General features: G+C 43.9%; 1 protein-coding gene across 1 annotated transcript; it reads left to right on the top strand.

Moving 5' to 3' along the window:
* The first annotated feature begins 20,891 nt into the window (after positions 1-20,891).
* LOC123105466 (LOB domain-containing protein 15) lies at positions 20,892-22,702 on the top strand. The gene is made up of 3 exons (XM_044527570.1): positions 20,892-20,988; positions 21,211-21,502; positions 22,148-22,702. The coding sequence occupies exons 1-3, from the start codon at positions 20,975-20,977 to the stop codon at positions 22,553-22,555; spliced, it is 714 nt and encodes a 237-aa protein (XP_044383505.1). The 5' UTR covers positions 20,892-20,974; the 3' UTR covers positions 22,556-22,702.
* The last annotated feature ends 136 nt before the right edge of the window (positions 22,703-22,838 follow it).

Genomic DNA, 22,838 nt, shown 5'->3' with positions numbered 1-22,838 from the left:
TACCTGACCAACTCTCTGGTTAGCTTATTACCAAAATAGGTCCCACCGAGTTTGTGTAATCGGTCACACCAAGATTACGTTATGCCCTAACCCTAACCATATCGGTCCTACCGAGTTGCATCTCAGTCCCACCGAAAATCCTAACGGTCACTAGGTTTGCTGAATCGGTCCGACCGAGTTTAACCATTCGGTCCCACCGACTTTGGCAAATTGTGTGTAACGGTTAGATTTTGTGTGGAGGCTATATATACCCCTCCACCCACTCTTCATTTGTGGAGAGAGCCATCAGAACATACCTACACTTCCAATACACATTTTCTGAGAGAGAACCACCTACACTTGTGTTGAGGTCAAGATATTCCATTCCAACCATATGAATCTTGATCTCTAGCCTTCCCCAAGTTGCTTTCCACTCAAATCTTCTGTCCACCAAATCCAAATCCTGTGAGAGAGAGTTGAGTGTTGGGGAGACTATCATTTGAAGCACAAGAGCAAGGAGTTCATCATCAACACACCATTTGTTACTTCTTGGAGAGTGGTGTCTCCTAGATTGGCTAGGTGTCACTTGGGAGCCTCCGACAAGATTGTGAAGTTGAACCAAGGAGTTTTTAAGGGCAAGGAGATAGCCTACTTCGTGAAGATCTACCGCTAGTGAGGCAAGTCCTTCGTGGGCGACGGCCGTGATGGAATAGACAAGGTTGCTTCTTCATGGACCCTTCGTGAGTGGAGCCCTCCGTGGACTCGCGCAATCGTTACCCTCCGTGGGTTGAAGTCTCCATCAACGTGGATGTACGATAGCACCACCTATCGGAACCACGACAAAAACATCCGTGTCTCCAATTGCGTTTGAATCCTCCAAACCCTTCCCTTTACATTCTTGCAAGTTGCATGCTTTACTTTCCGCTGCTCATATACTCTTTTGCATGCTTGCTTGAATTGTGTGGAGATTGCTTGACTTGTGCTAAGATAGATAAAATCTGCCAAGAACTAAAATTGGGAAAAGGCTAGATTTTTATTTGGTCAAGTAGTCTAATCACCCCCCTCTAGACATACTTTCGATCCTACAAGTGGTATCAGAGCTTTGATCTCCATTTGCTTTGATTTCCATAGCTTTTGGCGGTCATAGCCTTGGTTTCACAACCTAGGAGAGTATGGCGTCTAGCGAGGGAAATTATCACCGTAGAGGTCCTTACTTTGATGGCACTAATTTTGCTAGTTGGAAGCATAAGATGAAAATGCATATTCTTGGACATAACCCCGCCGTTTGGGCTATTGTGTGTATTGGCTTGCAAGGTGAATTCTTTGACGGGAAAGAACCGAACCGTGAAGCCACCGCGGAAGAGTTGAAAATGCTGAAATACAACGCTCAAGCTTGTGATATCCTTTTCAACGGATTGTGCCCCGAAGAATTCAACAAAATCAGCCGTCTTGAGAATGCAAAGGAAATTTGGGATATTTTGATTGATATGCACGAAGGTACCGACTCCATCAAGGAATCCAAATTGGATGTGCTTCAAAGTCAACTTGACAAGTTCAAAATGAAGGATGGTGAAGGTGTTGCTGAAATGTACTCTAGGATTGCTTTTATCACAAATGAGATTGCCGGCTTAGGGAGTGAAAAGATGACAGATAGATTCATCATCAAGAAGATCCTAAGAGCCTTGGATGGAAAATATGATACCGTGTGCACATTGATCCAAATGATGCCAAATTACAAAGATCTCAAGCCAACGGAAGTCATCGGAAGAATTGTTGCTCATGAGATGTCACTCAAGGATAAAGAGGAACTTCACAACAAATCAAGTGGTGCTTACAAAGCCTCATGTGAAGCCCCCACATCATCGATTGAGAAACAAACCTTCAATGAAGAATTGAGCTTAATGGTGAAGAACTTCAACAAGTTCTACAAGAGTAGAAGCAAAGAGAGAAGCTCCAAGTCAAGGTCCTACAATGATAAAAGATCTTCTAGTCGAGAGCGAAACTGCTACAATTGTGGAAGGCCCGGACACTATTCCAATGAGTGTACGGCCCCCTGCAAGAGAAGAGAAGATTCTCCCAAGAGAAGAATCACCATCTAGAGAAAGAAGGAGTAGAGATGATCGTTATGAACGAAGACCCTCACAGAGAAACAAGGATTCAGAAAGAAAGGACAAGTCATCAAGGAGCTACACAAAACGAAGACATCAAGCTCATGTTAGTGAATGGGTATTCGGCTCCGACTCCGACAACCACTCCGAGAGAAGCTATCACTCTGACTCCGAATATACTCAAGATGAAGGTGTTTCCGGTCTAGCACTTGTGACAACCAACTCCTACGACATATTTGACTCACCAAATGAAGGAGTTGGAACATGCTTCATGGCTAAAGGCCCAAAGGTATCACACCCCGAGTATGTTGATTTCAATAGTGATGAAGATGACTTGTTAGGTGATGATGATTTACTTGTTGACAACTCTAGTGATGAATAGTGTGATGAAACGTCAATTAATCATGCTAATCAAGATAAAACGAATGACAATGATAAGTAGAAGATTGAGTCTCTAACTAAAGAACTAAACACTCTTAAGTTAGCTCATGAAACTATCTTAGGAGATCATCGAGAACTTTTAAGGACTCATGAGAAATTACGCCTTGAAAAGCTCAACCTTGAGCAAGAGCATGAGTTCTTAAAAGCAATCAATGATGATCTTCGTAAGAAAAGTTCTTCTTACATTGCCAAGCATTTACTCTTATCCACTTACATGCCTCAAGTCAAGTGTAGTAACAAGAACAAGAATGATTCTTCCTCTAGTAGTAACAATAATCATGCTAAATCCAATATTGTTGCTTCGAGTAGTTCTCTTGATTCCACTAATGATTCTCTTAGACAAGTTACACTTGAGCAAGAAAATAGCTTATTGAAGGGAATTATAGAGAAAGGTGTTCACAAGAGCCTTGCCGGAAGTAAGCAATTCGAGGAAATTGTACGCAAGCAAGGAAGGCACTAGAAGAATCAAGGTGTTGGTTTTGAACGAAAGTTCAATGCCAATGGAGTTGAGTGGGAAGAAGATCAATACCCCAAGATAAAGTTTGTTCCTCAACAAGAGAAGTATGATCCTACTTCTTTCAAAGGGACACAAGCTCAAGATGATCTTCCACCACAAGACCACAAGCAAAAAGGCAAGGACAAGCTTCAAGAGGAAATTGATGCATTTGAAGAAGCTCCTAAGGCCTTGGTCAAGTGGGTTCCCAAGACTACTTCAAGTTCCACTTCATCAAGTACAACTACAACACCGAGGATTCCCATCAAGATGGTGTGGATCCCGAAGAAGAAGAACTAGAGAGTTCTTGAGGGTGACTCCACCAACATACTTCACTCTTATCATCTTGGCAAGAACAAGTGCAATCAACTTCCACATCTTGCACTAGTTCAAGGAGTCACAAACCCTCTTGTTGGTAAGACAAGGGACAAGGTAACCTAAAAGCTTTCATAGACATCATCTTGTGTGTGCATCACTTTATGTCTATGGATATCCTGTTTTGTTCCTTGTGGGACTAACCCGTGTAGGTATTGAAAGTGCAACTCACTCCAATGGATAGCTTCAAATGATCTACATCAACATTGAGCATCCACATCTTCAACATCTACATGAAGTCATCATCGACAAAACCCAAGGTTAGTTCATCCCTCTTAGGGGGGATCTCACATCTAGGGGGAGCTTTACTCTAAAAATTGAGCTAAAGCAACTCTAATGGTATGAACACAACAATGCTTTATGTAAAAGTGGTAACCCCACTTGTGCTTAAACGATGAGTATGACCTATGATCAAATGTTCTCATTTGACTCCTAAGTCAATATACACATATATAGATGACCTAGTCATCGCAAATTGTTTGATAGATGCTAGAATTGGTTGTGCATGCTTTGCCACATATTTCAATTGCCATTTTATTGCGTGAGCATGTTGATTGCATATTTTACTCATTCGAGGACATCCACTTGTGGTTTTGATTGATTGGTTTTCTTTTCTTTTGCCAAGTGGATGGACAAGAATGCCTAAGAACCCTCTCTAGCTATCTATGCTTTTCTCGTCTCAAACTCTATTCATGCTACATCACAAAATTTGATCAAGTCAGATTCGAACCACTCTGTGTGAGGAGCACTCGGAGTCCCCGATTCGTCATAGACTTAAAATTCCAAAACTTCTTTGTGCGTTTCGGTCTGACCGATTCATCCATTTCGGTCATACCGAGATCACTAAGTCGATCTAGGTTTTCAATCTCGGTGCAACCGATTTGAACCTTTCGATCACACCGAATTTCAGTAACTGATTGCAGTTATGAATCTCGGTGACATCGAGTTGTTCCACTCGGTCACACCGACAGGGTCGAGCTATATATATCCACGGGCAATTTTTTGGAAATTTCTCCGAAGTCTTTTCGCCCGCGCTTAGCCCGCTCTGCCTTCAGGGTCTCCGGATCGTCTTCCTCGTCGCCAGCCGCCTCCTGCCGCTGGTCTCCGCCGCCGTCAACGGGAATCATCCCCACCGTTGCCGCCGTAGTGAGTTCATCACCGAACTAGGGTATGAATTCGATCACTGTGCTATCCCTATCTGATTCCTAGCACATTGTGTTCGCCATGTATCTTGCCACGATTGAGACCATTCTTATCCAGTCAAAACACTCCGTAGTTTAGTCGTGAATTGAAAATTTAGGGTTAGGTTTCCGCCGAAACCATCTCGGACCCACCGAGTTGTGGAACTCGGTACCACCGATTCGGCTCAGGCCATTGCACATGTAATTTTCGGTCTGACCGAGAATTGCAAATCAGTGTGACCGAGTTCAGGACTTTGTGAAACCCTAGCAGTCTCGGTGCCACCGAACTGTGACTCGGTCTGACCGAGTTCACTAGTTTAGGTTCCAACAGCTGCTTCGGTATCACCGAGTTTACAAATCGGTTGATCCGAAATGCTTTTTGTGGAAAACTAAAACTAAGTTTTTGACTCATTCTTTTGCAAAAACCTCTGCATTTTGTGATGCTCATCCACTCTATCTCATCTATATCTATTCACAGGGTCTGTTGTTAGTGTTTGCAATATGTCTGATCAGAGTGACAGCCAGAACAGGTCAGAGGAGCAGGTTCACCTGAGTGAGAGCACTAGTCCCTCTAGCAGTTCAGATGATGGCAGCAAGAGCACCCCAAGCAACTTACCCAAAGCTGCCACTAGGGCCAGAAAGAAGAAGACATCTGAATCTGAGGATGAAGACTATGTGGCAGTTGAGGATGAGGCCACTTCCAAGAAGAAAGTGGTTAAGAAGAAATATAGCACTGCTGCTGCCACCAAGCCAGGCATGAAACAAAAGGTTCCTGCAAAGAGAATTCCAATGTCTAAGGCCAGAGCATCTACTCAAGTCCCTCTGGGATCTGAACCCAAAGAGGCTGCTGCAGAAGGGAAGAAGAGGAAGGACAGGATCAAAAATACCACTGCTAGAGTGCTTGGGAGATCCTCAATCATGAGAGATTCTGAAGAGGAAGAGGAAGAAGAGGTTGCTGCACCAGCACCCAAGGCACAAAAGCTGATGGGTGATGCTATAAAGTCAGGGGCTGCAACATCAAAGCCCAAAGAAGCACCCAAAGCAGCCTCCAAGCTCAAGAGTGCACCTAAGAGGAATACCAGGAGTATACCAGCTGCTGAGAAGAACAAGGCCCCAGTGCCTGAAGTTGCTGCTGATGAAGATAATGAAAGACTCGAACCCAAGATTCCAGACCACAATGATGCTCATCCTGTGGCTGAGAACATGAAGATCAGGAGAGACTCGGGGTTGAGGCTATGGAGAGAGTCAGATCCATATGCCACCAGGAGAAGGACTGCTGTTGATTACAGGTTCCACACAAAGGAACAGCAGGATTTCTATGAGACAATCTTGTTGGACAAGAAGCATATAGTGTGTGATATGAGGTGGGTCAACTGGACCTACATGAAGGAGAATGAAGAACACTATCCTGGAGTGTATGATAGCTTCAGTGCATGTGGAGTTGCAGGCTTTGTTGGGCAGAAGCTCACAAACTGGAATAATGAGCTCATTATGCAATTCTGCTCCACAGCACATTTCTATCCAGATGGCAGAATAGTTTGGATGTCTGAAGGAACGAGATACCAATCAACTATTGAGGAATGGGCCAATCTGATCAATGCCCCAAAGGAAAGTGAAGATGACTTGGATGTTTATGCCAAGAAAAAGATGGATCACAATTCTATGTCACAGATGTACAAGGAAATCCCAGACAAAGCTCTTGAGACTTTCAAGTTTGGGTCAGTCCATTTTCTTCTGTCAGGACTGCCAACGATCAACTGGATCCTAAGGCACACTCTTTTGCCCAAGTCAGGTGACCACAACATGATCAGAGGGCATGCAATTAATTTGCTACACATATTTGATGTGCCACAGAAATTCAAGGTCATGAGCCTCATGGTTGAGACTATCAAGAGGACAGCACCAGGCCAAACGAGAAGTTGTGGATATGCCCCACAAATTCAGGAGTTGATTAACTCAAAGATGGGCATAGGAAAATATCTGTTGGATAAGGAACACTTTGTCATCTATCCAGATTTTGAGGACAACCAAGTGGTTATGGATGAAGATGAACCATCCTTAGTACAAGCACAAGCCAAGAGAGAGAAGGCAAAAACAGAAAAAGCTGCAAAGATGCCAACCCAGGAGGAGGCATCTCAGTATCTCCTAAAGAGCAAGCAAGATCAGCTTGGCTATCTGATTGCATCCACTCTGAGGATTGAGAAGGGACTGGCCACCCTGACTCAAAACCAGGAGAGCTTGGAAAGAATCGTGGAGCAAAAATTCTATGACTTGGATGTGAAGGTAACTGAGATTCAGTCTGTTGTGGAGCAACTTCAAGATGATATGCAGGAGAGGAAGGGCAAGACAACCACTGATGCATTTGCCAGAGTGCCTAGAGCTCAGAGGACAACTGCAGTACCTGTTCCAGACACTAGAGCCACTTCATCTGCACCAGCTACAGCTTCAGCGCAACCAGCTCCAGCACCAACTCCTTCAGCTCCATCCACATCAACTGAAGTCTTCGTCCAAGGAGCCATCTCTATGCCACCACCTTAAGACCAAGCTTGAGAGACGTTTTAGTGCTATGCATTTTCTATGAACTTTTTGGTAACTTGTTGCCAAAGGGGGAGAAACATGTATAGATCATAGGCTTCAAGAGAGAGCGTTGCTTTTTATTCTCTCTTGCTTTGGTGGTTGAACTTTGTTTGTCTTTTGATTGCTTGAGATACTATGCTATTATCTGTGAGACATTGATGATCATGTGGTTGATCATAAGCTACACTTATGCTTGTTAGATGATATTATCTTACTTATCCTTATATGATCATTCACTTTGCTTGGTGATGAGTGCATGTATTCAATCTTTATTATTTTGAGCGCTCCACCAAGATGTATGTGACATGGAAGAGTAACCCATGATCCTAACTCATTGTGCATTTGCAGCCCAAAGCAAATCTTAAGATATGCACAAATTTAGGGGGAGCTCTTGCTTTTCACATACTTCTCAAAGCGACAATATCTTTCACTCCTATTATCATTTGTCGAAGCTTTGATCTATATGTTGTCATCAATTACGAAAAAGGGGGAGATTGAAAGTGCAACTATCCCTGGGTGGCTTTGGTAATTCCTAACAACATATAGCTCATTGAGCTAACATTATTCTAAGATTAATATTTCATGAATGGCATGGCATGGATAAGGAAAGTGGATCCCTCAAAATTTTAAGGACAAAAAGTTTGGCTCAAGCTTGAAGCTCAAGACTCTACATTTTATATTTTAGTGATCCAAGATCACATTGAGTCTATAGGAAAAGCCAATACTATAAAGGAGGGATGAGGTGTTTCTTAATGGCTTGCTTGCTCAAAATGCTTAGTGATATGCTCCAAAATCCTCAACTACCTTCCCACATCCACATATGACCTAAACCAAAATTCAAACTCGGCCTCACCGATTCTTTCTATCCGGCGCCACCGAGTTTCAAATGTCATAGCCACTGCCACAAACCCTAGGCAAATCGGTCTCACCGATAGGGATCTCGGTCTCACCGAGATGGGATTATAATCTCTCTGTTTCCCTTCGTAACATTTTGGTCTTACCGAGATGAGTGATCGGTCCCACTGAGATTGCAATGTAAACTCTCTGTTTCCCTTTTGTAACATTTCGGTCTCACCAAGATGAGCGAATCGGTCCCACCGAGTTTACCTGGCCAACTCTCTGGTTAGCTTATTACCAAAATCAGTCCCACCGAGTTTGTGTAATCGGTCACACCAAGATTACGTTATGCCCTAACCCTAACCATATCGGTCCTACCGAGTTGCATTTCAGTCCCACCGAAAATCCTAACGGTCACTAGTGTTGGGGAACGTAGCAGAAATTCAAAATTTTCCTACGCGTCACCAAGATCTATCTATGGAGAAACCAGCTACGAGTAGAAGGAGAGTGCATCTACATACCCTTGTAGATTGCTAAGCGGAAGCGTTCAAGTGAACGGGGTTGATGGAGTCGTACTCGTCGTGATTCAAATCACCGATGATCAAGTGCCGAACGCACGACACCTCCGCGTTCAACACACGTACAGCCCGGTGACGTCTCCCACGCCTTGATCCAGCAAGGAGAGAGGGAGAGGTTGAGGAAGACTCCATCCAGCAGCAGCACAACGGCGTGGTGGTGGTGGAGCGTGGCAATCCCGCAGGGCTTCGCCAAGCACCATGGGAGAGGAGGAGGAGGAGAGACAGGGCTGCACCAACGAGAGGAGAAGTTCTCTTGTCTATGGCAGCCCCAAACCTCATCTATATATAGGGGGAAGGGGGGGGGGTGCGCCCCCTTTAGGGTTTCCCACCCCCAAGGGGTGCGGCCAGCCCTAGATGGCAAAGGGGAGGCGGCCAAGAGGGGAGAGGAGAGGGAGGCGCACCAATATGGGCCTTAAGGCCCATCTGGACTAGGGTTTGCCCCCTCCCACTCTCCCTTGCGCCTTGGCCCCCTTGTGGGGGGAGCACCAGCCCTCCTAGGGGCTGGTCCCCTCCCACACTTGGCCCACACAACCTTCTGGGGCAGGTGGCCCCACTTGGTGGACCCCCGGGACCCTCCCGGTGGTCCCGGTACAATACCGATATCGCCCGAAACTTTTCCGGTGACCAAAATAGGACTTCCCATATATAAATCTTTACCTCCGGACCATTCCGGAACTCCTCGTGACGTCCGGGATCTCATCTGGGACTCCGAACAACATTCGGTAACCACATACAAGCTTCCTTTATAACCCTAGCGTCATTGAACCTTAAGTGTGTAGACCCTACGGGTTCGGGAGACATGCAGACATGACCGAGACGTTCTCCGGTCAATAACCAACAGCGGGATCTGGATACCCATGTTGGCTCCCACATGTTCCACGATGATCTCATCGGATGAACCACGATGTCAAGGACTCAATCGATCCCGTATACAATTCCCTTTGTCTAGCGGTATTTTACTTGTCCGAGATTCGATCGTCGGTATACCGATACCTTGTTCAATCTCGTTACCGGCAAGTCTCTTTACTCGTTCCGTAACACATCATCCCGTGATCAACCCCTTGGTCACATTGTGCACATTATGATGATGTCCTACCGAGTGGGCCCAGAGATACCTCTCCGTTTACACGGAGTGACAAATCCCAGTCTCGATTCGTGCCAACCCAACAGACACTTTCGGAGATACCTGTAATGCACCTTTATAGCCACCCAGTTACGTTGTGACGTTTGGTACACCCAAAGCATTCCTACGGTATCCGGGAGTTGCACAATCTCATGGTCTAAGGAAAAGATACTTGACATTAGAAAAGCTTTAGCATACGAACTACACGATCTTTGTGCTAGGCTTAGGATTGGGTCTTGTCCATCACATCATTCTCCTAATGATGTGATCCCGTTATCAACGACATCCAATGTCCATAGCCAGGAAACCATGACTATCTGTTGATCACAACGAGCTAGTCAACTAGAGGCTCACTAGGGACATATTGTGGTCTATGTATTCACACGTGTATTACGATTTCCGGATAATACAGTTATAGCATGAATAAAAGACTATTATCATGAACAAAGAAATATAATAATAACACTTTTATTATTGCCTCTAGGGCATATTTCCAACAGTCTCCCACTTGCACTAGAGTCAATAATCTAGTTCACATCACCATGTGATTAACACTGACAGGTCACATCACCATGTGACCAACATCCAAAGAGTTCACTAGTGTCACTAAACTAGTTCACATCATCATGTGATCAAGACTCAATGAGATCTGGGGTTTGGTCATGTTCTGCTTGTGAGAGAGGTTTTAGTCAACGGGTCTGAACCTTTCAGATCCGTGTGTGCTTTACAAATCTCTATGTCATCTCCTAGATGTAGCTCCCACGTTCTATTTGGAGCTATTCCAAATAACTGTTCTACTTGGAGCTATTCTAAATTGTTGCTCCATTATACGTATCCGGTATCTCTACTCAGAGCTATCCGGATAGGTGTTAAGCTTGCATCGACGTAAACCTTTTACGACGAACTCTTTTACCACCTCCATAATCGAGAAAATTTCTTAGTCCACTAGTTACTAAGAATAACTTTGACCGCTGTCCTGTGATCCATTCATGGATCACTCTTGTACCCCTTGACTGACTCATGGCAAGGCACACTTCAGGTGCGGTACACAGCATAGCATACTGAAGAGCCTACGTCTTAAGCATAGGGGACGACCTTCGTCCTTTCTCTCTATTCTGCCGTGGTCGAGCTTTAAGTCTTAACTTCGTACCTTACAACTCAGGCAAGAACTCCTTCTTTGACTGGTCCATCTTGAACACCTTCAAGATCATGTCAAGGTATGTGCTCATTTGAAAGTACCATTAAGCGTTTTGATCTATCCTTCTAGATCTTGATGCTCAATGCTCAAGCAGCTTAATCCAGGCTTTCCATTGAAAAACACTTTCAAAATAACCCTATATGCTTTCCAGAAATTCTACGTCATTTCTGATCAACAATATGTCAACAACATATACTCATCAGAAATTCTATAGTGCTCCCACTCACTTCTTTGGAAATACAAGTTTCTCATAAACTTTGTATAGACCCAAAATCTTTGATCATCTTATCAAAGCGTACATTCCAACTCCGAGATGCTTACTCCAGTCCTTAGAAGGATCGCTGGAGCTTTGCATACTTATTAGCATCTTTCGGGATTGACAAAACCTTCCGGTTGTATCACATACAACCTTTCCTCAAGAAAATCGTCGAGGAAACAATGTTTTGACATCCTATCTGCAAGATTTCATAAATAATGCAGTAATCGCTAATATAATTCCAACAGACTCTTAGCATCGCTACGAGTGAGAAAATCTCATCGTAGTCAACTCCTTGAACTTGTCAGAAAACATCTTAACGACAAGTCGAGCTTTCTTAATGGTAATTCTTACCATCATTGTATGTCTTCCTTTTAAAATCCATCCGTACTCATTTGCCTTACGACCATCGAGCCGTTCTGCCAAAGTCTTCACTTTGTTTTCATACATGGATCCTCTCTCGGACTTTATGGCCTCAAGCCATTTATCGGAATCCGGGCCCACCATCGCTTCTCCATAGCTCGTAGGCTCATTGTTGTCTAGCAACATGACTTCCAAGACAGGATTACGTACCACTCTGATGTAGTACGTATCCTTGTCATCCCACGAGGTTTGGTAGTGACTTGATCCGAAGTTTCATGATCAACATCACAAGCTTCCACTTCAATTGGTGTAGGTGCCACAGGAACAACTTCCTGTGCCCTGCCACACACTAGTTGAAGAGACGGTTCAATAACCTCATCAAGTTTCCACCATCCTCCCACTCAATTCTTTCGAGAGAAACTTTTCCTCGAGAAAGGACCCGATTCTAGAAACAATTCATATTGTTTTCGGATCTGAATTAGGAGGTATACCCAACTGTTTTGGGTGTCCTATGAAGATGTATTTTATCCGCTTTGGGTTCGAGCTTAATCCTGAAACTTTTTCACATAAGCGTCGCAGCCCCAAACCTTTAAGAAACGACAACTTAGGTTTCTCCAAACGGTGTCGTCTCAACGGAATTATGTGGTGCCCTATTTAAAGTGAATGTGGTTGTCTCTAATGCCTAACCCATGAACGATAGTGGTAATTCGATAAGAGACATCATGGTATGCATCATATCCAATAGGGTGCAACTATGATGTTCGGACACACCATCACACTATGGTGTTCTAGGCGGTATTAATTGCGAAACAATTTCCACAATGTCTTAATTGTGTGCCAAAACTCGTAACTCAGATATTCATCTCTAGATCATATCATAGACATTTTATCCTCTTGTCACAATGATCTTCTACTTCACTCTGAAATTACTTGAACCATTCAATAATTCAGACTTGTGTTTCATCAAGTAAATATTCTCAACATCTACTCGAATCATCTGTGAAGTAAGAACATAACGATATTCACTGCATGCCTCAGCACTCATTGGACTGGACACATCAAAATGTGTTACTTCCAACAAGTTGCTATCTTGTTCCATTTTACTGAAACCGAGGCTTTTCAGTCATCTTGCCTATGTGGTATGATTTGCATATCTCAAGTGATCCAAAATCAAGTGAGTCCAAACGATCCATCTGCATGGAGTTTCTTCATGTGTATACACCAATAGACATGGTTCGCATGTCTCAAACTTTTCAAAAACGAGTGAGTCCAAAGATCCATCAACATGGAGCTTCTTCATGCGTTTTATACCAATATGACTTACATGGCAGTGCCACAAGTAAGTGGTACTATCATTACTATCTTGGCATGAAAATGTGTATCACTACGATCGAGATTCAATAAACCATTTAGGTTTAATACTAATCTTGATGGTAGAGGGAGCGTGCGATGTTTGATCACATCAAACTTGGAAACACTTCCAACACATATCGTCAGCTCACTTTTAGCTAGTCTCCGTTTATTCCGTAGCTTTTATTTCGAGTTACTAACACTTAGTAACCGAACCGGTATCTTATACCCTGGTGCTACTAGGAGTACTAGTAAAGTACACATCAACACAATGTATATCCAATATACTTCTATCGACTTTGCCAGCCTTCTCATCTACCAAGTATCTAGGGTAATTCTGCTCCAGTGGTTGTTCCCCTTATCACAGAAGCACTTAGTCTCGGGTTTGGGTTCAACCTCGGGTTTCTTCACTGGTGCAGCAGCTGATTTGCCGTTTCATGAAGCATCCCTTCTTGCCCTTGCCCTTCTTGAAACTAGTGGTTTCACCAACCATCAACAATTGATGCTCCTTCTTGATTTCTACTTTTGTGGTGTCAAACATCACGAATATCTCAAGGATCATCATATCTATCCCTGATTTGTTATAGTTCATCACAAAGCTCTAGCAGCTTGGTGGTAATGACTTTGGAAAAACATCACTATCTCATCTGGAAGATCAACTCCCACTCGATTCAAGTGATTGTTGCACTCAGACAATCTGAGCACAAACTCAACGATTGAGCTTTTCTCCCTTAGTTTGCAGGCTAAGAAAATCGTCGGAGGTCTCATACCTCTTGACGTGGGCACGAGCCTGAAATCCCAATTTCATCCCTCGAAACATCTCATATGTTCCGCGACGTTTCGAAAAACGTCTTTGGTGCCTCAACTCTAAACCGTTTAACTGAACTATCACGTAGTTATCAAAACGTGTATGTTCGATGTTCGAAACATCCACAAACGACGTTTGGGGTTCAGCACACTAAGCAGTGCATTAAGGACATAAGCGTTCTAGTGTCCGCATAATCGCTACTGTCAACTTTCAACTATATTTTCTCTAGGAACATAACTAAAACAATAGAACTATAGCGTGAACTACGACATAATTTGCAAAAGGTCTTTTGACTATGTTCAGGATAATTAAGTTCATCTTATGAACTCCCACTCAGATAGACATCCCTCTGGTCATCTAAGTGATCACATGATCCGAGTCAACTAGCCCGTGTCCGATCATCACGTGAGACGGACTAGTTAACGTCGGTGAACATCTTCATGTTGATCGTATCTACTATACGACTCATGCTCGACCTTTCGGTCTCCGTGTTCCGAGGCCATGTCTGTACATGCTAGGCTCGTCAAGTTAACCCTAAGTGTTTTCGCTGTGTAAAACTGTCTTACACCCGTTGTATGTGAATGTAAGAATCCATCACACCCGATCATCACGTGGTGCTTAGAAGCGACGAACTGTAGCAACGGTGCATAGTTAGGGGAGAACACTTCTTGAAATTGTTGTAAGGGATCATCTTATTTACTACCATCGTTCTAAGCAAACAAGATGCATAAACATGATAAACATCACATGCAATCAAATAGAGTAGTGACATGATATGGCCAATATCATATAGCTCCTTTGAGCTTCATCTTCGGGGCTCCATGATCATCTTGTCACCGGCATGACACCATGATCTCCATCATCGTGTCTTCATGAAGTTGTCACGCCAACGACTACTTCTACTTCTATGACTAACGCGTTTAGCAATAAAGTAAAGTAGTTTACATGGCGTTCTTCAATGACACGCAGGTCATACAATAAATAAAGACAACTCCTATGGCTCCTGCCGGTTGTCATACTCATCGACATGCAAGTCGTGAATCCTATTACAAGAACATGATCAATCTCATACATCACATATATCATTCATCACATCCTTTTGGCCATATCACATCACATAGCATACCCTGCAAAAACAAGTTAGACGTCCTCTAATTGTTGTTTGCATGTTTTACGTGGCTGCTATGGGTTTCTAGCAAGAACGTTTCTTACCTACGCAAAACCACAACGTGATATGCCAATTGCTATTTACCCTTCATAAGGACCCTTTTCATCGAATCCGTTCCGACTAAAGTGGGAGAGACTGGCACCCGCTAGCCACCTTATGCACCAAGTGCATGTCAATCGGTGGAACCTGTCTCACGTAAGAGTACGTGTAAGGTCGGTCCGGGCCGCTTCATCCCACAATACCGTCGAAACAAGATTGGACTAGTAACGGTAAGCATATTGAACAACATCAATGCCCACAACTACTTTGTGTTCTACTCGTGCAAAGAATCTACGCAATAGACCTAGCTCATGATGCCACTGTTGGGGAACGTAGCAGAAATTCAAAATTTTCCTACGCGTCACCAAGATCTATCTATGGAGAAACCAGCTACGAGTAGAAGGAGAGTGCATCTACATACCCTTGTAGATTGCTAAGCGGAAGCGTTCAAGTGAACGGGGTTGATGGAGTCGTACTCGTCGTGATTCAAATCACCGATGATCAAGTGCCGAACGCACGGCACCTCCGCGTTCAACACACGTACAGCCCGGTGACGTCTCCCACGCCTTGATCCAGCAAGGAGAGAGGGAGAGGTTGAGGAAGACTCCATCCAGCAGCAGCACAACGGCATGGTGGTGGTGGAGGAGCGTGGCAATCCCGCAGGGCTTCGCCAAGCACCATGGGAGAGGAGGAGGAGGAGAGACAGGGCTGCACCAACGAGAGGAGAAGTTCTCTTGTCTATGGCAGCCCCAAACCTCATCTATATATAGGGGGAAGGGGGGGTGCGCCCCCTTTAGGGTTTCCCACCCCCAAGGGGTGCGGCCAGCCCTAGATGGCAAAGGGGAGGCGGCCAAGAGGGGAGAGGAGAGGGAGGCGCACCAATATGGGCCTTAAGGCCCATCTGGACTAGGGTTTGCCCCCTCCCACTCTCCCTTGCGCCTTGTCCCCCTTGTGGGGGGCGCACCAGCCCTCCTAGGGGCTGGTCCCCTCCCACACTTGGCCCACACAACCTTCTGGGGCAGGTGGCCCCACTTGGTGGACCCCCGGGACCCTTCCGGTGGTCCCGGTACAATACCGATATCGCCCGAAACTTTTCTGGTGACCAAAACAGGACTTCCCATATATAAATCTTTACCTCCGGACCATTCCGGAACTCCTCGTGACGTCCGGGATCTCATCCGGGACTCCGAACAACATTCGGTAACCACATACAAGCTTCCTTTATAACCCTAGCGTCATCGAACCTTAAGTGTGTAGACCCTACGGGTTCGGGAGACATGCAGACATGACCGAGACGTTCTCCGGTCAATAACCAACAGCGGGATCTGGATACCCATGTTGGCTCCCACATGTTCCACGATGATCTCATCGGATGAACCACGATGTCAAGGACTCAATCGATCCCGTATACAATTCCCTTTGTCTAGCGGTATTTTACTTGTCCGAGATTCGATCGTCGGTATACCGATACCTTGTTCAATCTCGTTACCGGCAAGTCTCTTTACTCGTTCCGTAACACATCATCCCGTGATCAACCCCTTGGTCACATTGTGCACATTATGATGATGTCCTACCGAGTGGGCCCAGAGATACCTCTCCGTTTACACGGAGTGACAAATCCCAGTCTCGATTCGTGCCAACCCAACAGACACTTTCGGAGATACCTGTAATGCACCTTTATAGCCACCCAGTTACGTTGTGACATTTGGTACACCCAAAGCATTCCTACGGTATCCGGGAGTTGCACAATCTCATGGTCTAAGGAAAAGATACTTGACATTAGAAAAGCTTTAGCATACGAACTACACGATCTTTGTGCTAGGCTTAGGATTGGGTCTTGTCCATCACATCATTCTCCTAATGATGTGATCCCGTTATCAACGACATCCAATGTCCATAGCCAGGAAACCATGACTATCTGTTGATCACAACGAGCTAGTCAACTAGAGGCTCACTAGGGACATATTGTGGTCTATGTATTCACACGTGTATTACGATTTCCGGATAATACAGTTATAGCATGAATAAAAGACTATTATCATGAACAAAGAAATATAATAATAACACTTTTATTATTGCCTCTAGGGCATATTTCCAACAACTAGGTTCGTTGAATTGGTCCGACCGAGTTTAACCATTCGGTCCCACCGAGTTTAGCAAATTGTGTGTAATGGTTAGATTTTGTGTGGAGGCTATATATACCCCTCCACCCACTCTTCATTCGTGGAGAGAGCCATCAGAACATACCTACACTTCCAATACACATTTTCTGAGAGAGAACCACCTACACTTGTGTTGAGGTCAAGATATTCCATTCCAACCATATGAATCTTGAACTCTAGCCTTCCCCAAGTTGCTTTCCACTCAAATCTTCTTTCCACCAAATCCAAATCCTGTGAGAGAGAGTTGAGTGTTGGGGAGACTATCATTTGAAGCACAAGAGCAAGGAGCTCATCATCAACACACCATTTGTTACTTCTTGGAGAGTGGTGTCTCCTAGATTGGCTAGGTGTCACTTGGGAGCCTCCGACAAGATTGTGGAGTTGAACCAAGGAGTTTGTAAGGGCAAGGAGATCGCCTACTTCGTGAAGATCTACCGCTAGTGAGGCAAGTCCTTCGTGGGCGACGGCCGTGATGGAATAGACAAGGTTGCTTCTTCGTGGACCCTTCGTGGGTGGAGCCCTCCGTGGACTCGCGCAACCGTTACCCTCCGTGGGTTGAAGTCTCCATCAACGTGGATGTACGATAGCACCACCTATCGGAACCATGACAAAAATATCCGTGTCTCCAATTGCGTTTGAATCCTCCAAACCCTTCCCTTTACATTCTTGCAAGTTGCATGCTTTACTTTCCGCTGCTCATATACTCTTTTGCATGCTTGCTTGAATTGTGTGGAGATTGCTTGACTTGTGCTAAGATAGATAAAATCTTCCAAGAACTAAAATTGGGAAAAGGCTAGATTTTTATTTGGTCAAGTAGTCTAATCACCCCCCCCCTCTAGACATACTTTCGATCCTACATTTGTACATATGTTAGTATTTCGCTCGTCTTGATCCTCTCACGCCATCATGAGATAGTTTCACGACAAAAGGAAGCTTGCACTAATATTATCATCGCATCAAGTCAATACAACCACAATCGGGTTTAGAATGTAACCTCCGCTTAGTAGATGCACACAACAAAATAACATGAAGTTCTCAAACTAACAACATAAGAAGTACCAAGGACATGGAAAACTTTAAGTTGGAGAAGCATCGATCCAAAGCCTAAACATCCATCTATGACGGGTAAAAACCTCTATGATCAGCCGCCCCGGTTGTGTATATGTCGTACCAACAACTCATCCCCTCACTATTGAAATGGATATAAAGTATGGAGCCAATAATGTAAGCATAAATTTATACTACAATTGAGAAGAAAATATTCTCTTAGTTATTCAATTAATACCAATGGTAGTTCTGCATGGCTATAACGACCTACGTGTGATCTTAATTTTGTGTGAATGCCACACTGCAAATCATCGAACATATTTGGAACATTGCAAGACGAGGATGTTATATGTCACGTGGTGAGCTCGACGATGGATCATACAAAGCAATCAACATGTGAATAAATATATAAGTACATAATTGTCTCGTTATTGGGAGAAAAGCAATATTTTTACTACTCTTGTTGTTTCTTTTAATAGGATTATGACATTACGAGTTGTAAGCCAAAAAGAAACTATGATACCGCAAGGGATTTTCTAAGTATGTAGTCTACTCCCTTCATTCCCTTATACAAGGCCACTTTGTTTTTCGTGTCAAACTTTGACTTATAATTTTGGTCAATAAAATATGGATTATATGTCATCAGAATATATCATCGGAAAGTTCTTTGGAATGTGCATCCAATGAAATACTTTTTGTGGTATATACCTCACTATTTGTTGGTAAAACTAATGGTCAAACTTAGACATAAAAATATGAAGTTGACTTGTATAAGGAAATGGAGGGAGTACTTACATACTTGTAAGTTTCAGATTAAGTCGATGTTAGATGTCTTTTGGCCATAAGTAACTAGAGGATTGCAAAAGGATCATGGAAACAGTAGAAATACCTGTTTGGATGGAAAAAGGGGAAAACCGTCCATCTTAAGCAAATGAGTGTAAAGAAGAAATTGGATTGCATAATGGATGTCTTATAGAGGGGGCTTTCGAGAAAGGTAGTCCATAGGAATTTGGGCAGTGGCAGAGGTAGGGGTGCTGACAGGGGCTTGCCCCCCCCCCCCCCAATGCTCTCACAAATACAACAATATGTGCTCCTAATTCTCCATTTACCAGACAAAATTAGCTAGATTTAGGTGATTTGCTCCCCTCTAACATTATATGACATGTTTGCCTCGCTCTACATTCAGTTTCTGGCTCCGCCACTGAATTTGGGTATCACCACCCCTTTGATCCCAAGGGTACTTGGTAAGGAAATCATGAAGACCGGAATCATACGAAAATTCGTCCAATCCAAAGAGGTTTAATTTGCCCCCAAAAAATTGGCTATAGAGAGCCATATAGTTACTTGATTATGGTTGCTCTAACACACACTAATTAATGCACTCATATAGATGGTATGAATCATTGATCCTAGGCGACTACTAGTCATGATCCATAAACTTTTGTTTAGTATGTTTATAAACATTTTTTTCAGGTGGCAGATTTAGTACTAGTTCGAGACAGTTTTATTTTTGTTTCTGACTAGAAAAACTAATCAACTTATTGCTGAAGGGTGACACATTATGACCCCTTGTGAACAATGTGATTGTGATACCCCTTTGTTTATTTTAGTGAACAACATTGGAAATGCTAATGTCAAGTTCATACTTTAGTACCAATGTTTATAGACAAGTACATACTGATATGCTATATTGTTTTATCTAAAATCAACTCTGATGGGGAGATGTAAACTATTTTCTTCTAGATGGGATCTTAGATGTGCAGAAGCATGCCAATATGCCTTCTACAGCTAATGCCGAGTGGGCAAAGAAAAAAAAACATGTATATTCAGAGTTAAAAACAGCGAGAATCAACAAGGTGGCCAGCTTCGACCCTACAAATGTGCCTAATGTCGGGGAGAGTATTTAGGGCCTTGTTCCTTGGAACATTAACATCTTCTACACTATAAAATGTTTTATCTAGCTACCGGCATTTTTAACTATATATGTACCTAACCGACCAAGCAGCAAATAGCTCTTGGGCATTTTTTTAAACCAATAGCTCCATATAAATACTCCAAAAAATGGTACTCTCTCCGTTTCGAATTACTCGTTGCAGAAATGGATGTATCTAGATGTATTTTAGTTCTAAATACATCCATTTCTGAGACGAGTAATTTGGAACGGAGGAAGTAGATATGAACAGACATATATCAGCTCTAATAACATCTTATATTATGGGACGAAGGGAGTAGTTTGTAGCCAAGCATATGGATGATATTCTAACAAAGTCCATACTAGTACATTACCACAAATAACTAATGGATGACTCAAAGAGAATTTGTGATGCATAATTAAGTTAGTGGATGCTAATTAACTATGTAATACTCTCACAAAAAATAACTATGTAATGCAAGTTTGTTAGTACCAAATTAATATGTGCCCATTCTGTCCAATATTAAACCCATTTTTTCAAAACTCATACCCAATTCCCAAACCACTTCCAAGACCTACAGGCTTTTGGCTATTGCCAAAGCTAATCTTAATGGGGGGCAGTAATAGAGAGTTATTTTACACTAAGAAGATTCCATCATTCCGTATGCACACACCTCTTATTAATTAGCTGCCTGATTAACTATTGCAACAAGTCAACATACACCAGGATGCCTTCCAAATGGTGCAAAACCTACATACATCTAGCAGTACAATCTCTCTGACAGCAGCAAACTTATTTTTGTTATAAAAAAACCGAACGTTTTTTCCCAACATCTCTCTCTCTCTCTCTCTCTCTCTCTCTCTCTCTCACACACACACACACACACAAGCTAAGCGGCAGAGACACACAACCTAGAAGACACTTTTTCCAAAGCACCTCACTTCCATCCCTTGTCCCCCTGCTCTCTCCCTTGCCTTCATGTCCACTGCAAGGTATGCTCAAAGCTCAAAACTACTTTCCGAAATACCAAGCTAGATCATACAAAAAATGATTTAGGAATAGCTAAATTCATGCACTGTCTCTAGTTAGAATCCTCTGCTCAAGCTTTGTTGTGTCAATGGTGCATGGCGCTGTGTGGCAATGGAATTAGTTGGAACCCTAGCTATAGCCATGGTGAATTGGTGATCTCATGCTATATACATCTTCTTCTTCAGTGACTGGCAGCAAGACCATGAGGTAGGGAAGAAGATCAAGAGTGAGTCGGCGGCGGAGGCGGACCGGATGATGGCGGCGGCACGGAGGAGTAGCAGCCTGCCTGCAGCAGGCGCAGGACCAGGATCGACACCGTCGTTCAACACGATGACCCCATGTGCCGCATGTAAGCTGCTCCGGCGGCGGTGCGCGCAGGAGTGCCCCTTCTCGCCATTCTTCTCGCCGCTAGAGCCGCACAAGTTCGCCTCCGTTCACAAGGTCTTCGGCGCGAGCAACGTCTCCAAGATGCTCCTGGTAATCTAATTTAGTCTAATTTCCTTCCATTGCTTGCTCTTTGACTTTTAGCATAGCTTACTTCTATCCCTTCTGAGCTCGTGAAATGAACTGGTTTTGTGCCACTGATTTTGATGAGATATAGCATAATTATTGTGAATACCTCACATCTCGCAGTATTTCATTAGTTCACATGGTATTTCTGGAAACCTTTGTTAACAAGAGAATTTCATTTGTGGTATTGCCACAACTCACAAGTCAAGGCAGCAGTGGCTGTTCTTGCAGATCCAAAACCCTAAGTTCCCCTGGATCTCCTCTCTTTTTTCCATTATGTTTCGGGCGTAATCACTAGAGATTTGTGTATGGTTTGAGTCGCATTTGTGCATCTTTTGTTCCGTAAAAATGCTAAAAGTTCTCTCTAAACAGCAATAAATACTGTATAAAATGTTTGCCTCCCAAAATCCAAAATCCAAAATCCAAATTGAAGTTTCCCCATTATCATCTCAAGACAAGTATACATCAGGGCATTTCTCTTTTACTTTTTTTTAAGAGAGAGATGTGTGACTTCATCATCATTTTGCTCAAAATCCTTCAACAAGTTGAACCGATCGAAGTGCTCCAGCTGATATTATTAGCTAACGCGTACCTTGACGCGCATGCATGCAGGAGGTGCACGAGAGCCAGCGCGGCGACGCGGCCAACAGCCTGGTGTACGAGGCGAACCTGCGGCTCCGCGATCCCGTCTACGGCTGCATGGGCGCCATCCTCACCCTGCAGCAGCAGGTGCACGCCCTGGAGGCCGAGCTCGCCGCCGTCCGCGCCCAGATCCTCAAGCACAGGTACCGCCCTGCCGCCGCCGCGGCGGCGTCCGCGGTGCCCAACGTGCCCCCGTCCTCGCACGCCTCACAGCTCCTCGCCGCCGGAGGCCACCGGCCGGCTGGGTCGCTGGGGCTGGCAGCGCCGGCGGTGGGGCCTGTGGCTTCCGCGTCGTCGTCAACCACGGTGTACGCCGCGGCGTCGAGCTCCACGGACTACAGCTCCATCACGCATGAGAATGTTCCGTTTTTTGGTTGAGGCCGTTGTACTAGTCTAGCGTTAACGACTGAGACCTTCTTTGAATGTAACTTAATTTTTGTTTGCCTTTTTCTCTACACGTAGTAGACCTTGTGAAAATACTGGAATAACAGGCTTTTTCCAGAAATTATTTTGCTTTAATTTGTGTTCAGGGGAGCTCATTCAAGCAAAATTTTATAGTATCCAAATTCATGGTAGTGATTTCTAAATTGCTCTAATTTGCTAAGGTGTCCAAGTCTTGGGAACACAAGCCCTAGCCGAGTCCAACAAGCTAGCGCGTGAT

This window comes from Triticum aestivum, chromosome 1A (assembly GCF_018294505.1).
Source record: "Triticum aestivum cultivar Chinese Spring chromosome 1A, IWGSC CS RefSeq v2.1, whole genome shotgun sequence".
NCBI lineage: Eukaryota > Viridiplantae > Streptophyta > Magnoliopsida > Poales > Poaceae > Triticum > Triticum aestivum.
Note: the sequence above shows the minus strand (reverse complement) of the source record. Positions and strands in the feature narration are given on the sequence as shown.